At 52.0% G+C, this 10,664-nt stretch overlaps 1 protein-coding gene across 2 annotated transcripts; it reads right to left on the bottom strand.

Annotated features, from left to right (window-relative positions):
- Positions 1 to 1,325: 1,325 nt before the first annotated feature.
- On the bottom strand, positions 1,326 to 10,385 carry TLX1 (T cell leukemia homeobox 1). Of its 2 annotated transcripts, XM_074545122.1 has the most exons (3): positions 9,220 to 10,385; positions 7,390 to 7,627; positions 1,326 to 4,094 (listed from the first exon to the last, which is right to left on the bottom strand). In XM_074545122.1, the coding sequence occupies exons 1-3, from the start codon at positions 9,686 to 9,688 to the stop codon at positions 3,872 to 3,874; spliced, it is 930 nt and encodes a 309-aa protein (XP_074401223.1). In that variant the 5' UTR covers positions 9,689 to 10,385; the 3' UTR covers positions 1,326 to 3,871. The 2 variants fall into 2 exon arrangements, with proteins under 2 accessions (XP_074401223.1, XP_074401224.1); XM_074545123.1 differs by lacking the exon at positions 1,326 to 4,094 and having other exon boundaries at positions 7,386 to 7,591.
- Positions 10,386 to 10,664: the final 279 nt, after the last annotated feature.

The raw sequence follows: 10,664 nt of genomic DNA on the forward strand, positions 1-10,664 counted from the left end.
GCTCAGCTAATTGGCTAAATGTGGGCCAGACCTCTGGTTCCCTCTTGCCTTCATAGTTTGATGAGCTGGGACCAAATGCAGACAACCACAACCGATCCCACAGGGCTTTGTCTCCTCCAGCTCTACACAGATGTTTAATACTCCAGTTGCTCATGCAAAGGTGGTGTTTCCCCCCCTCCAGATTTCACCTTCAAAAGCTCAGCACATCCAACCCAAATGAATGATAGCTGTGGATCCCTGGCAGCATTGTGGGTGAGAGAGATGAGAACAACCACAGCACCGTCCCCTGTGACTCCCTGTGCCTTCAGCTCCAGGCAGGACACAGACCAAAGTCACTCTGCCTTGGTCTGCATTTCCTAGATACAGGCAAACATAGAAAAACATTTCTCCCTGACTCCCATTTCATGTTTGGGACTTGCTTTATTTTGAGAGCGAAGGAAGGGGGAAATGACTTTCAAGGCATCTTAATGCAATTTCATCCCTGCTCCCAAATAAGTATAATACAAAAAATTAAATCAGCCTTCAATGTGATATGGATGGCCCCAGGATAAAGCTGAGGTGATGTCAGTCTACAAAACATAACATTACGTGTCATTACTTCATGTCATTACTTATTGATTTAATTCCGTCATATTTCAGACAACTTTTATTGTCTAGGTACAAATCATCATATTAATAACTGGAAGCACATATGCAGATATCAAAAACACTTTCTGCCACTAAACCAATTTTTAAAATGAATCCAAAAGAAATATTTTAAGAGAAAACTCCTCCAGAATCAATTTTCCAGGGAAAAGAAAGGCCAAGCAATGGTTTTTCTGGTTCCAGTGTAACATATATTCTCATTTCATATTGAGATTCCTTTTTTACTTTTGGTTTGTTGTTGTTTTTTTTTTACAGGAAAGATTGTTCAGAAAAGGGGGAAGTTGCTAGTTTTGAAAACAAGGTATAGCTAAATATTCTATCTAAACATATTCCCTCAAATGTGCATTATCATCTCTTCAACTTCACTGGGGAATATTTTAGATTATTAACTGAATAAAGTGAATATTATAAAATGGTTGTCTTAGAATTAAAGTTCATAATAGTGATGTGTCATAAGAAAATAGAAAACAGTTTAAATATCAACAGTGATGACTATTATTATTATTATTATTATTATTATTATTATTATTATTATTATTATTATTTTGTGGTTGATTTTTCCTATGCAGAAAGCCTGAAAAGAAAAATACACACTGCAACAAACTGTAAACCATTAAAGGTTTGTACACAGCAATGCCTTCTGAAGGAGTTTAACTTTGTAGACAAAGTTGTGTGAATATTAAATAACAAGCTCATTCAGAATAAAAAAAATCTGACTGTAGTATGAAACAGAATTGAAACAAAAGACTTGCCTGAAATTTACATTAGAAAAATATGTATTATTTTATTTTAGCATTCTTCTGGCAGTGATAATCTTTTAAAGATATTTCCAAAAATGCATGTTCTCCAAGTTCCATATTTTCCCATGTTTTTTTCCTTCTTTCCTTTTTCTGGCTTCTTTTCTCTCCATTGCTGCAGATGTTTCTCTGTGTTCTCATACACATTGGACTGCAGAATGGGAAAATCCTGCAGCACCACAAATTCTCAGCCCAATCCTAGAGCAGCAGATTTTGGATGCAGCAGGCTACTCATATTCTCCCTTAACAAACTCCCCAGCAACGCTGCACCCAGAGGAGCCAGCCTCGAGGAGCACTGTCCCCCATCAGGTACCAGAGCTTGGGGTGTGTTGTTGCAGATGTCCCACAGGCAGCCCGGACCCCAGGGCCACGTCAGGGGGTCCCTGCCGCTGCTCGTGGCTGCCTGCCCTTTTCAGCCGTATCCTCCGACATCCTTTGCTCAGTAACTCCCAGTGCTGGAAGGAAGCAGCAGAGCAGGCTGAAGCCAGCCACGGGGCTGGGAGTTTCCCCCAAGGAAGCTGATGAGAGTTTTCCCACCCGTTTGATTTTCCTCTGAGAAGGGCTTGCCAGGCTGGGGACGATGTCCTGCAGCAAGGCTGAGCACAAATGGAAAACAGTGTCCCCACAATAATCCCCCACATGATTGTCTCTAAAATGTACTCTTGCACATTTCTTTAGATTCAAATTCCCCTTTTTGTATTCAGTTTCAGACACAGATATCTGTAGATCTGCCTCAGCCCAGGTGAGACCTCATTCCAAGGTCTTATTCTATAAATTATTCTACATGAGTTTAAGGCTAAGCCCCTGCACAGTCCCGGCCACCCCCAGCAAGCCCCCAGAAAGGCTTTGATTAAAGCAAGTGCTAAATGCACTGCTGGGTTGAAACCTGAAAATGTTTATAGGACCAGGGATTAAAACACAGCATATTACATCTGGAGCTTCTAAAGCCAAGTGGACCTGAGCAAAGTCAAATGGAAATGCTAACTCTATTTTTATTTAAAAAAAAAAAATAGCACAGGCTTCAGCAGTAGTTGTGATATGCTGTCTCCTCTTGGGGAACTAATAGACAGGGAACAGCAAGGCTTTAAATGATTTATTCAGGACCCTGGAGATTTTTTATTTTCTTTTTCATTTCCACATAAATTACACAAGCACTTTATAAAATGAATACACATAAAACACCTTGTAAGTGCATAACTTAAAAAAAAACAAAACAACAAAAAAAAGCAAACAAACGAATGCCTTTAAAAATCTCACTGAAAATAGGTTTTCTGGTTGCTTGTTTGTACTAACTGCTTAAATTGGCAGTGCTGTTTTAGATTATAAGTAACTGAAAAATATATATTGTTTTTATATATATATATAGCTATATATTCCTGGCGTTTGCTAGAAGTGCTTTGTTTAATTTTGTCTCATTCTCTTGGTACAATTAAAAGAATAACTAAGTTAAACAGCTGAGAGTGAAATCAATTTTTTGTTGTCAGGAACTGCCTTCTAACTGGAAAATGATAAAATAAAACATTGGACAACATTTTGCAAATTATATGGAAATATTCCATGGAAAGAAACTGCATTACCCCCACAAACTGCCACCCAGGTCTTCTCGTTATTAAAATACTCGCTGATGGGCACAGAGTCTGTGGCAGCCAGGGACTGTTTGGGTTCTTCATACGATTGAGATATCATATTTACCGTCCTCAGGAGTCTGTCAGATCCTTCTCTTGTTCCCCTCTCGCAAGAAAAAATTAATGAAAAAGGGGAGGAGAGACAGCGAGGTGAGATCTGAAGGGTTCGCATCTGGCACAAGCAGAAATTGCTGCTGTTTCCTCCATTTGTTGCACCCCCGAATGTCTCTGGTGCGGACAATCCAAGAATGCTCACAGCAGAGACAGTGTTTCTCAGGGAGCCTTCTCCTTTTCTTTCAAGCCAACAGTTCAAAGCATATATCTATATATATCTATATATATCTATATATAGATATATATAGACATACATATATATATGGTTATACATAGACTCTGCACTGCTGCCAGTAGAATCCTAAGGAAGTTTTCCTCTCCCCCAGCTGGATGATCACCAGCGGCTGTGTCTGTCAGGGCTGGGCTTTTGTCTGGCAGCACGTCAGCAAGTTCAGGATCGACACTGGAGACTTTCAGGAGAACAAAAGGATTGGGGGGAGGTGAGACAGCATTGCTGCTCCAGCAACTCCATGGCTAGGGAGAGTTTTTGGGGTGACTTTCCTTCTTTTTGTTCCTTGTGGAGGGCTTCCCCAGCTGGATACATAGGATGCTTGTGGCCAGAGGATTAGGGGGTTCCAGCCCTCCTTGGGGAGAAACAGTGTTGCTACATGTCCCACCAAGGATGCCTTGTGTCTCCCTGGGGACAGCCCCGCCAGTCGAAGGTGGAGGTGCCACCAGTGGGTGCCAGACTTATTCACAAGCAGAGGCGACAGTGGTGACACTGGTGATCTTGGTGGAGTCATCAGACCAAGGCTGGAGATTCTGAAGAGCGAAGAGAGAGGAGTTGTGGACACAGATGGGGTCGGCTTGGATGGGCTGGTTGATGGTTTTTTGGAAGGCTTCCTGCTGCAGCTGCATGAGGATGCGGTTTGCTTGCTGCCGCTCAGCCTCCCGCTCCTCCGCTGTCTGCCTCCTAGGAGAGAGGGAGCCATTAGGGGGGCCTGGGGAAGCAAGGGAAGGGTGTCCCCAGAGACATCAACTTGTGCTGGGTGCTCATGATGTGGGAGGGCAGGGGTAGGAAAAGACGGTGCCTTGCCATGGCATGGTCCCACATCCCCTACACAAATGGCCAGTAAATCCCATAAACTGGGATTTAAATCCCAGTAAATCCCATAGACTGGGTCGGTCTGTTTTACTGGCGTCTGCAAAAACACTGCTCTGATCAAAGAGAGTTGGGAACAGCCCACAGCTCTGGATTACTTTCTGCCCACAGGAAAAAAAAAACAAGCGGGGACAAAACACCCAAAGTATCACAGAACAGCATTGCAAAGGTTGTGATCCCCTGAAACCATGTTCTGGTCTAACAGCAAGAGCCAAGCATGCAAAGCCCCAGGAAGAAGCATGGAGCAGGGTGGGGTGAGGCAGTGACTGGCAGTGCCACACAGCTGGGAGATGGGCAATGTCATTCTGGACGTCCCATTTCAGCATCCAGGTTTGCCGCCTTGTCTGCCATGCTGTGGTGACTAGCTGTTGAGAGCTTGGATAAAGGCAAAAACATTTCCATAGCAGGCAGCAAAATTTCAGCTAAACACTAGAAACACATTTTTTAGCAGTAACAAAAATCAAAGCACAGAATATACTATCTGGAAAGGGTGAATGACAGTGCTTTTCAGAACACTTCGGGCATGTGTCTGCCTGGTATCACCAGCAGAAGTGATCCCCAAGGAGTGGGTGTAGGGGGTCAGAGGGGGCTCTTTCCAGTGTTAGTTGGGCCCTGGCCCTGGGCTGCCCAGGAGCAGAGAATGGGATAGGTAGAAATAGCCTGAATCCTCTTATATCCACAATGGAAATGCCAGTCCTGCTTGCTTGGATGGCAGGTCAGTCTAAAGTGCAAACAGATGCTTGCACTCACCCCTACTTCAGCTGGAACCTCTATTGATGCTGCTGGGAAAACCTGGGAGCTGGGAACTCACAGTGCTGGTCCTAGGATGACTTCCAAAGCATCCCCTCCCTCCCTCACACCCCCAGTTACAGCTGACATCCTCTCAGCAGCTTCAGTGGACCAGTGACACAGGAAATGGCAGCTTTTTAATTTAGCAGCTCAGGGGGGATGTGAGATGTCTCATCCCCTTTGGCCATGGGAATTGGAAGTGGCAGCTCTGATCTCCACAGTGGCATCTCAGAGCACAGGGCAGAGGTCCCTGGCTCCCAGTGGGGAAGCAGGCTGGCACCTGGATGCCAGCAATGGGCCTCTGGGCACCCAAACCTCCAGACACGTGGCCAGGGTTCCCTCCTGGGAGCAGGTAGTTCAGGGCTCAGTCCCTGTTCTAATCACTGTGTCAACATCTCACATCAGACATCCCGGGAAGAGCGGGCTCGGAGCTGCACCTGCCTGGGGAGCAGCTCAGCCTCTGCCTCAATGAATATTTAATGACTCCCTGAACAACGAGGAGATGCTCCAGGAGGAGGGAGGGAGCCCCAAGTCCAGGGTGATCAGGAGTACCATGGCTGTGAGCACCTTGCTCCCAAGTGTTTCCCTGTTGCGAGCAGCTGGTCTAGTCATGGATTCACATCAGAATGGGATTTCCAGGTTCATACCTGCCTGGAAAGAGCTGTGTCTAAAGCAAGAACCCAAATCTGAGGAGGGGATCACACAGCCACCTCCCTGCAATGGAGACAACCAGGCAAGGGGCAGGGACAAGACTCTTCCCCCCAATCTGCATTCAAGCAATTTAACTGCTCAGAGAGATTATGGCAACTCTATTTTCTTGGATACTTGAACTGCCTCATTCAGGCTGAGCCTGCAGCAGCTCTTTCCAGCTCCCAGTGCCCCAGGAACCACTCAGAGCCCACTGCCCAGTGCAGGGCCCTGAGGCATGAAGCTGGGTGTGATATCAGCCAGGGGCACCCACATCTCCGTCTCAGCAGGTGCAGATGCATACAAGCAGAACTTACGTGCCTGCGTCCCTCTGGCTCAGGCCAGAGATTCTCCCATGTCTAATATTACAACTGAGCTCTGGCTGCAGCCTCTCCCTTAGGCAGAAGCAGGATTTTGTTTCTCTTTACCCAGCTATTTTTTGTAAAACACGTGAATAGGTTTGTATCCTCTGCACCTCTGCCAAAAGAGGCTGAATTTAGCCAACAGACGCAAAGAGTATTGACAGATGGATTTGCCTCACTTCCTTAGGAAACCTGGTTAGAAGACACAGCTGACCCCATTTTGCAGGCCACAGCAAGACTGTTCCTCCTCCAGGATTCTTTTTCTGGCCAACAGAGATCACTCCAGCTAGAGACTTCCTAACAGTTCGGGAATTGCACTACCATAGGTTCTCTAGGCAAGAACTAGAAGAAGAACACTAGGGTTGAGGATTCACACCCCCTCTTGGTTTCAAATTCCTTGACTCCCATTTCTTACCCAACCTCAGCATACTCAGGCAATCACCGTCCTGTTAACCCTCGGGAAGAATTTGGGGAAGTCCTTTCCCCCCATTTTGAAGAAGCTGCCTGCCTGCCCTCCAGCACCCAGCAGCTCAGCAGCCAGCCCAGGGCAGGAGATGTTCTCAGGGCTGGGGTGTCTCCCTCGGGAACATCCCCGGAACGTGCAGCTTGGGAGGGGCAGGGTCACTGCGACGGAGCCCTGGAGGCTCCGTGTGAGCCCAGCCTTCTCTTCCTCTCCGGCTTTACCGGCACGCCCGGCAGCAGAACAAAAAGAAAGCGTTTGGGCAAGGAGGCGCCGCGAACCCCACGGGGACGAAAACCTCCGCGCTGTGCAAAGCGCGGTACTCCGACAGCCCCGGGCCGGGGGCTGCCACTCACCGCTGCCGCGGACAGAGGCGGGGGAGCCCCTCCACCCTCTGGTGCCACTGACTGCACCCACTGCACAGGTGTGTGCTCACACACGCTCATCCTTGTGGCATACCAGCACGCGTTTTTGCACGCAGGGCCGGTGTGCTCACACGGCCCGCACCACCCCGCGCTCGCCGGGCTGTGCTGTGCACACTCACACACACACACACATGAACACACACGCACTTCGCACTGACCGTGCAGTTACACTCGCTTGCACACAGGCCCGCAGGTGTGCACACACCACATGCACACACAAGCCGCTGTGCATGCACACGCACGTGTACACACACAGTCACATTCACACACACGGGGCTTGCACGCCTCTGCGCTGCCATCAGGGCTCCCGGCTGAGCTGCTGGCAGCAAGGTCTGTGCCCCCGGACTGCCCCACCTCGGTCCATCGAGACCCCGGTCCCTCACCTCCACTTGGTGCGCCGGTTCTGGAACCAGGTCTTCACCTGGGCGTCCGTCATCTTGAGGGCCTTGGCCAGGGCAGCGCGCTCGGCCGAGGCCAGGTATTTCTGCCGGTGGAAGCGCTTCTCCAGCTCGCAAATCTGCAGCCGGGTGAAGGAGGTGCGCGGCTTCTTCTTCTTGGGGGGCGTGCGGTTCTGGTAGGGGTGACCTATACGGCGTGTTACAGTGAAGGGTGAGAGGGCCACTGGGGGGGACACGGGAGGAGGGGGGATGAGAGGCAAAGAAGCAAGCAGCGACACATCAGCAGAGGGGCTCCGGCTCCCGGCCGCTGGGCTGGGGATCTCCCCCCACCGCTCCGAAGCCGCGGCTTCCCCGCCTGTACCCGCGCACGAGGTGCAGAAGCTCGGCGGCGGCGGCCCCGCGGACCGGGAAGGCCCGGCCGCCTTTCCTGGGCGCTGCGGGCACCCGCCGGGCACTGCTCGGCTCCGGCGGAGGGGAATGTGGCCGCCTGCCCGGCCAAGCGCCCGCCGGAGAACGGGGGCTCAGCAGCGGCAGTCGGTCCTGGCGTCGGGCCGGGCTCCGCGCCCTGTGCCAAGCGGGTTCGGGATAATTTGGTTTAGGCGCGGCGGTAACCCCATCGTCCCCGGCCCCAGTGCCTCTAACAGAGAAGTACAGTCCTGGACTGGAAACTGGAGTTGAAATTTGTTGTTCTGTTTGTTTGTTCCTTTTTTTTTTGTTTTGTTTTGTTTTAAATATATATGGTTTTGTTTGGATTTGTTGATTTGAATTTTTTTCCCAACCCCACCAAAACAAACAAAAAAAAAAGAAATTAGTGAAAAGTCGCATTGTGTCTAAGCTAGGAACAAATTGCATGAAATTCAGTCAGCTGCTTGCCAAGGCAACAGCGCGTTCGTCCACCCGCGGCCGTGCCCGAGCCCAGCCCCATAGGGTCGAAATTAAACGGGAACTTTCAAAAATCGGGCCTCGGTTTCCGCCCTCGGGAAGCGGCGCTGATTTTTCCCAGTTGTAATTTCGTTCCTTTTGTTCGTTTGTTTGCGTCTTATTTATTTCTTTCCGTTCGAGTTTTTGCTTTGTTAGTGCCGAAAGACGAGCCCAGCTACACCTGGAAATCGTGGCGAGGCCGAGAAGAGGCTCTAGCCCGAGCCCCTTTCTGCTCGGGCCTGCAAAACGTCCCTTTTGGTGGGGAAAAAGGCTGAGCCGAAACTCGCAACCGGGGAAAGCCAGCCCGTTAAGAAAGGCAACGGGACGGCCTTCCCTGGCAGGCCAGGGCCGGGGCCGCGGGTCTGCCTTCCAAACAACTCTCGGTTTTGAAGGAAAGTTTCCCCAGGTCTGGCTCGGGGGGCAGGGATTGGGCAGCCGTGCCCGGGGCTCGCTGGAGGTCGTGTACGGAGTTTACCATCCCTTTTCCTCCTTGCCCGCCTTCGCCGACCCGCATCGCGGGAAAAAAAATATAAAATCCTACACCAAACTAATAAATAAATAAATTAAAAGGAACTAAAACAACAACAACATAAAACCCCACATATACAAACAATCAGACCAACCAAAATATCCAAACAAACAAACAAAAGGAAACACAACTCATTTAGGGGGGACTGGATACGCCTCACTTCCCACCCCGTCTTGCTTTTGGCCTCCTTCGGGACCTGCTTCCCAGGACCATCCCCGCTGCTTTCTCCACCCGGCCGGAGAGATCCCCGGCTGGATCCTGCGTGCCCGTGTGGGCACCGGTTGTCGCGCCGAGGCCAGGCGGCGGGGGACGAAGCGGGGCGGCGGGAGCAGAGAGAGAAAGGGGGTCCCGGAGGCGCAACTCACCTGTGAACCTGTCTTTTGTGTACCGCCTGTTGCTCTCCATCCAGGGGAAGGTGAGCCCCGTGAGGCTGTTCATGCCGTTCACCGCCGGCACGGCGGCGGAGAGGGGCTGGTGGACTCCGCCGGCCACGGGGCGATGGGCCGGGACGCGGATCACGCCGCCGGCCGAGCTCAAGGTGTTGCCGTTCATGCTCACCGCCATGTTCACGTTGTAGGAGCCGGGCAGGCCGCCCATGCTGCAGGAGGTGCCGGTGTAGGCGCCGGCCGCGCCGCCGCTCGTCCCGTAGCCACCCGTGACCGTGTTATAGGCGCTGCCCACGATGCAGCCCAGCCCGTAGTCCGTCGAGTCCTGCAGCCGCGGGTGCGACACCATGCAGCTGCCCGGCTCCGACGTGTTGAGGATCTGGTCGATGCCGAAGCTGATGGGCTCGGCTTGCCCTTGGTGCAGGTGGTGAGCCCCGAGGTGCTCCATGCCGCCGTTCGGGCACCGGGGCCGGACCTCCGCCCCGGGCAGGGCAGCGCAGCCCCGCACCGCCCCGAAACCGGCAACGGGGCCGCGCAGAGCCCAGGAACGCCGGCTACGCGCTCACTCCCATAGCACGACGGCAGAACACCCCAAGAAACGCCAGCAGAGCCACGCAAGACCGGGACTCGGCAGCCACACGCTCAGCACGAAGACACAGCAGCACAGCCATGCACAGCCCAGGTACAAGAGTGAAACAGCCCCGCAGCCCGGGACGCCACAGCCGTGCCCAGCGCGGCTCAGGACACAGACACTGGAGACACAACGGCCCCACGCACACCCGACAGCTTCCAGGAGCGGAGACCGACACCCCAGCCACGCACACCGGCCCCGCTCCGAAAAGACCCAGCACCCCCAGGTACCAAGACACGCCAGGAGCCTCTCACCCAGGACAGACAGACGTACGCACGGACACACACACACACAGGGGTGCCCCGGGGACCCCTTGCCGCGGCGGGCGGTGGGGAGCCGGGAGCCCCGCGGAGCGGAGCGCGGCGGATTGTGAGCGCGATCGCCCGCCGCCCCGCTTGCCCATCAATCACCCTACCCAGGGCCTACTGCTGCAGGCCCTCACTCTCCATTGGTTGGATGCTGAGAGCAGCCCAGTGAATGACAGCAGAGAAGAGCACACAAGAGGAGTTTCTTCTTCCCCAGCCCGCTCTTGCACACCCCCTCTCAAAAAAAAAAAAAAAAAAAAAAAAAAAAGGAAAAAAAATCACCGCCCTTCTCGGCCTTATAAAGTGAGCGCTGGGTGAGTGCAAGGCACTGGGGGGTGAAATAGTGGCTGATACCGGGCGGCAGAGAGGGGTCGTTTGGTCCCGGAGTTTGTGGCTGCGGACTGCTGGGAAGGGGGATCTTGGCTGCCAGGCCCCGCAGGAGAATCAAGCCCAGGCTGGGATCCCCAAGGGCTGCCGCTGATCCCGAG

This window comes from Zonotrichia albicollis, chromosome 7 (genome assembly GCF_047830755.1).
Source record: "Zonotrichia albicollis isolate bZonAlb1 chromosome 7, bZonAlb1.hap1, whole genome shotgun sequence".
Taxonomy (NCBI): Eukaryota; Metazoa; Chordata; class Aves; order Passeriformes; family Passerellidae; genus Zonotrichia; species Zonotrichia albicollis.

Excerpts from the sequence above, each read along its gene's own strand:
- TLX1 (XM_074545122.1), bottom strand. The coding sequence starts at position 9,688 with ATGGAGCACCTCGGGGCTCACCACCTGCACCAAGGGCAAGCCGAGCCC. Across the intron at positions 7,628-9,219 it reads CACAAAAGACAGGTTCACAG|TGGCCCTCTCACCCTTCACT; the intron begins GTGAGTTGCGCC and ends TGTCCCCCCCAG. Across the intron at positions 4,095-7,389 it reads AACCGGCGCACCAAGTGGAG|GAGGCAGACAGCGGAGGAGC; the intron begins GTGAGGGACCGG and ends CCTCTCTCCTAG.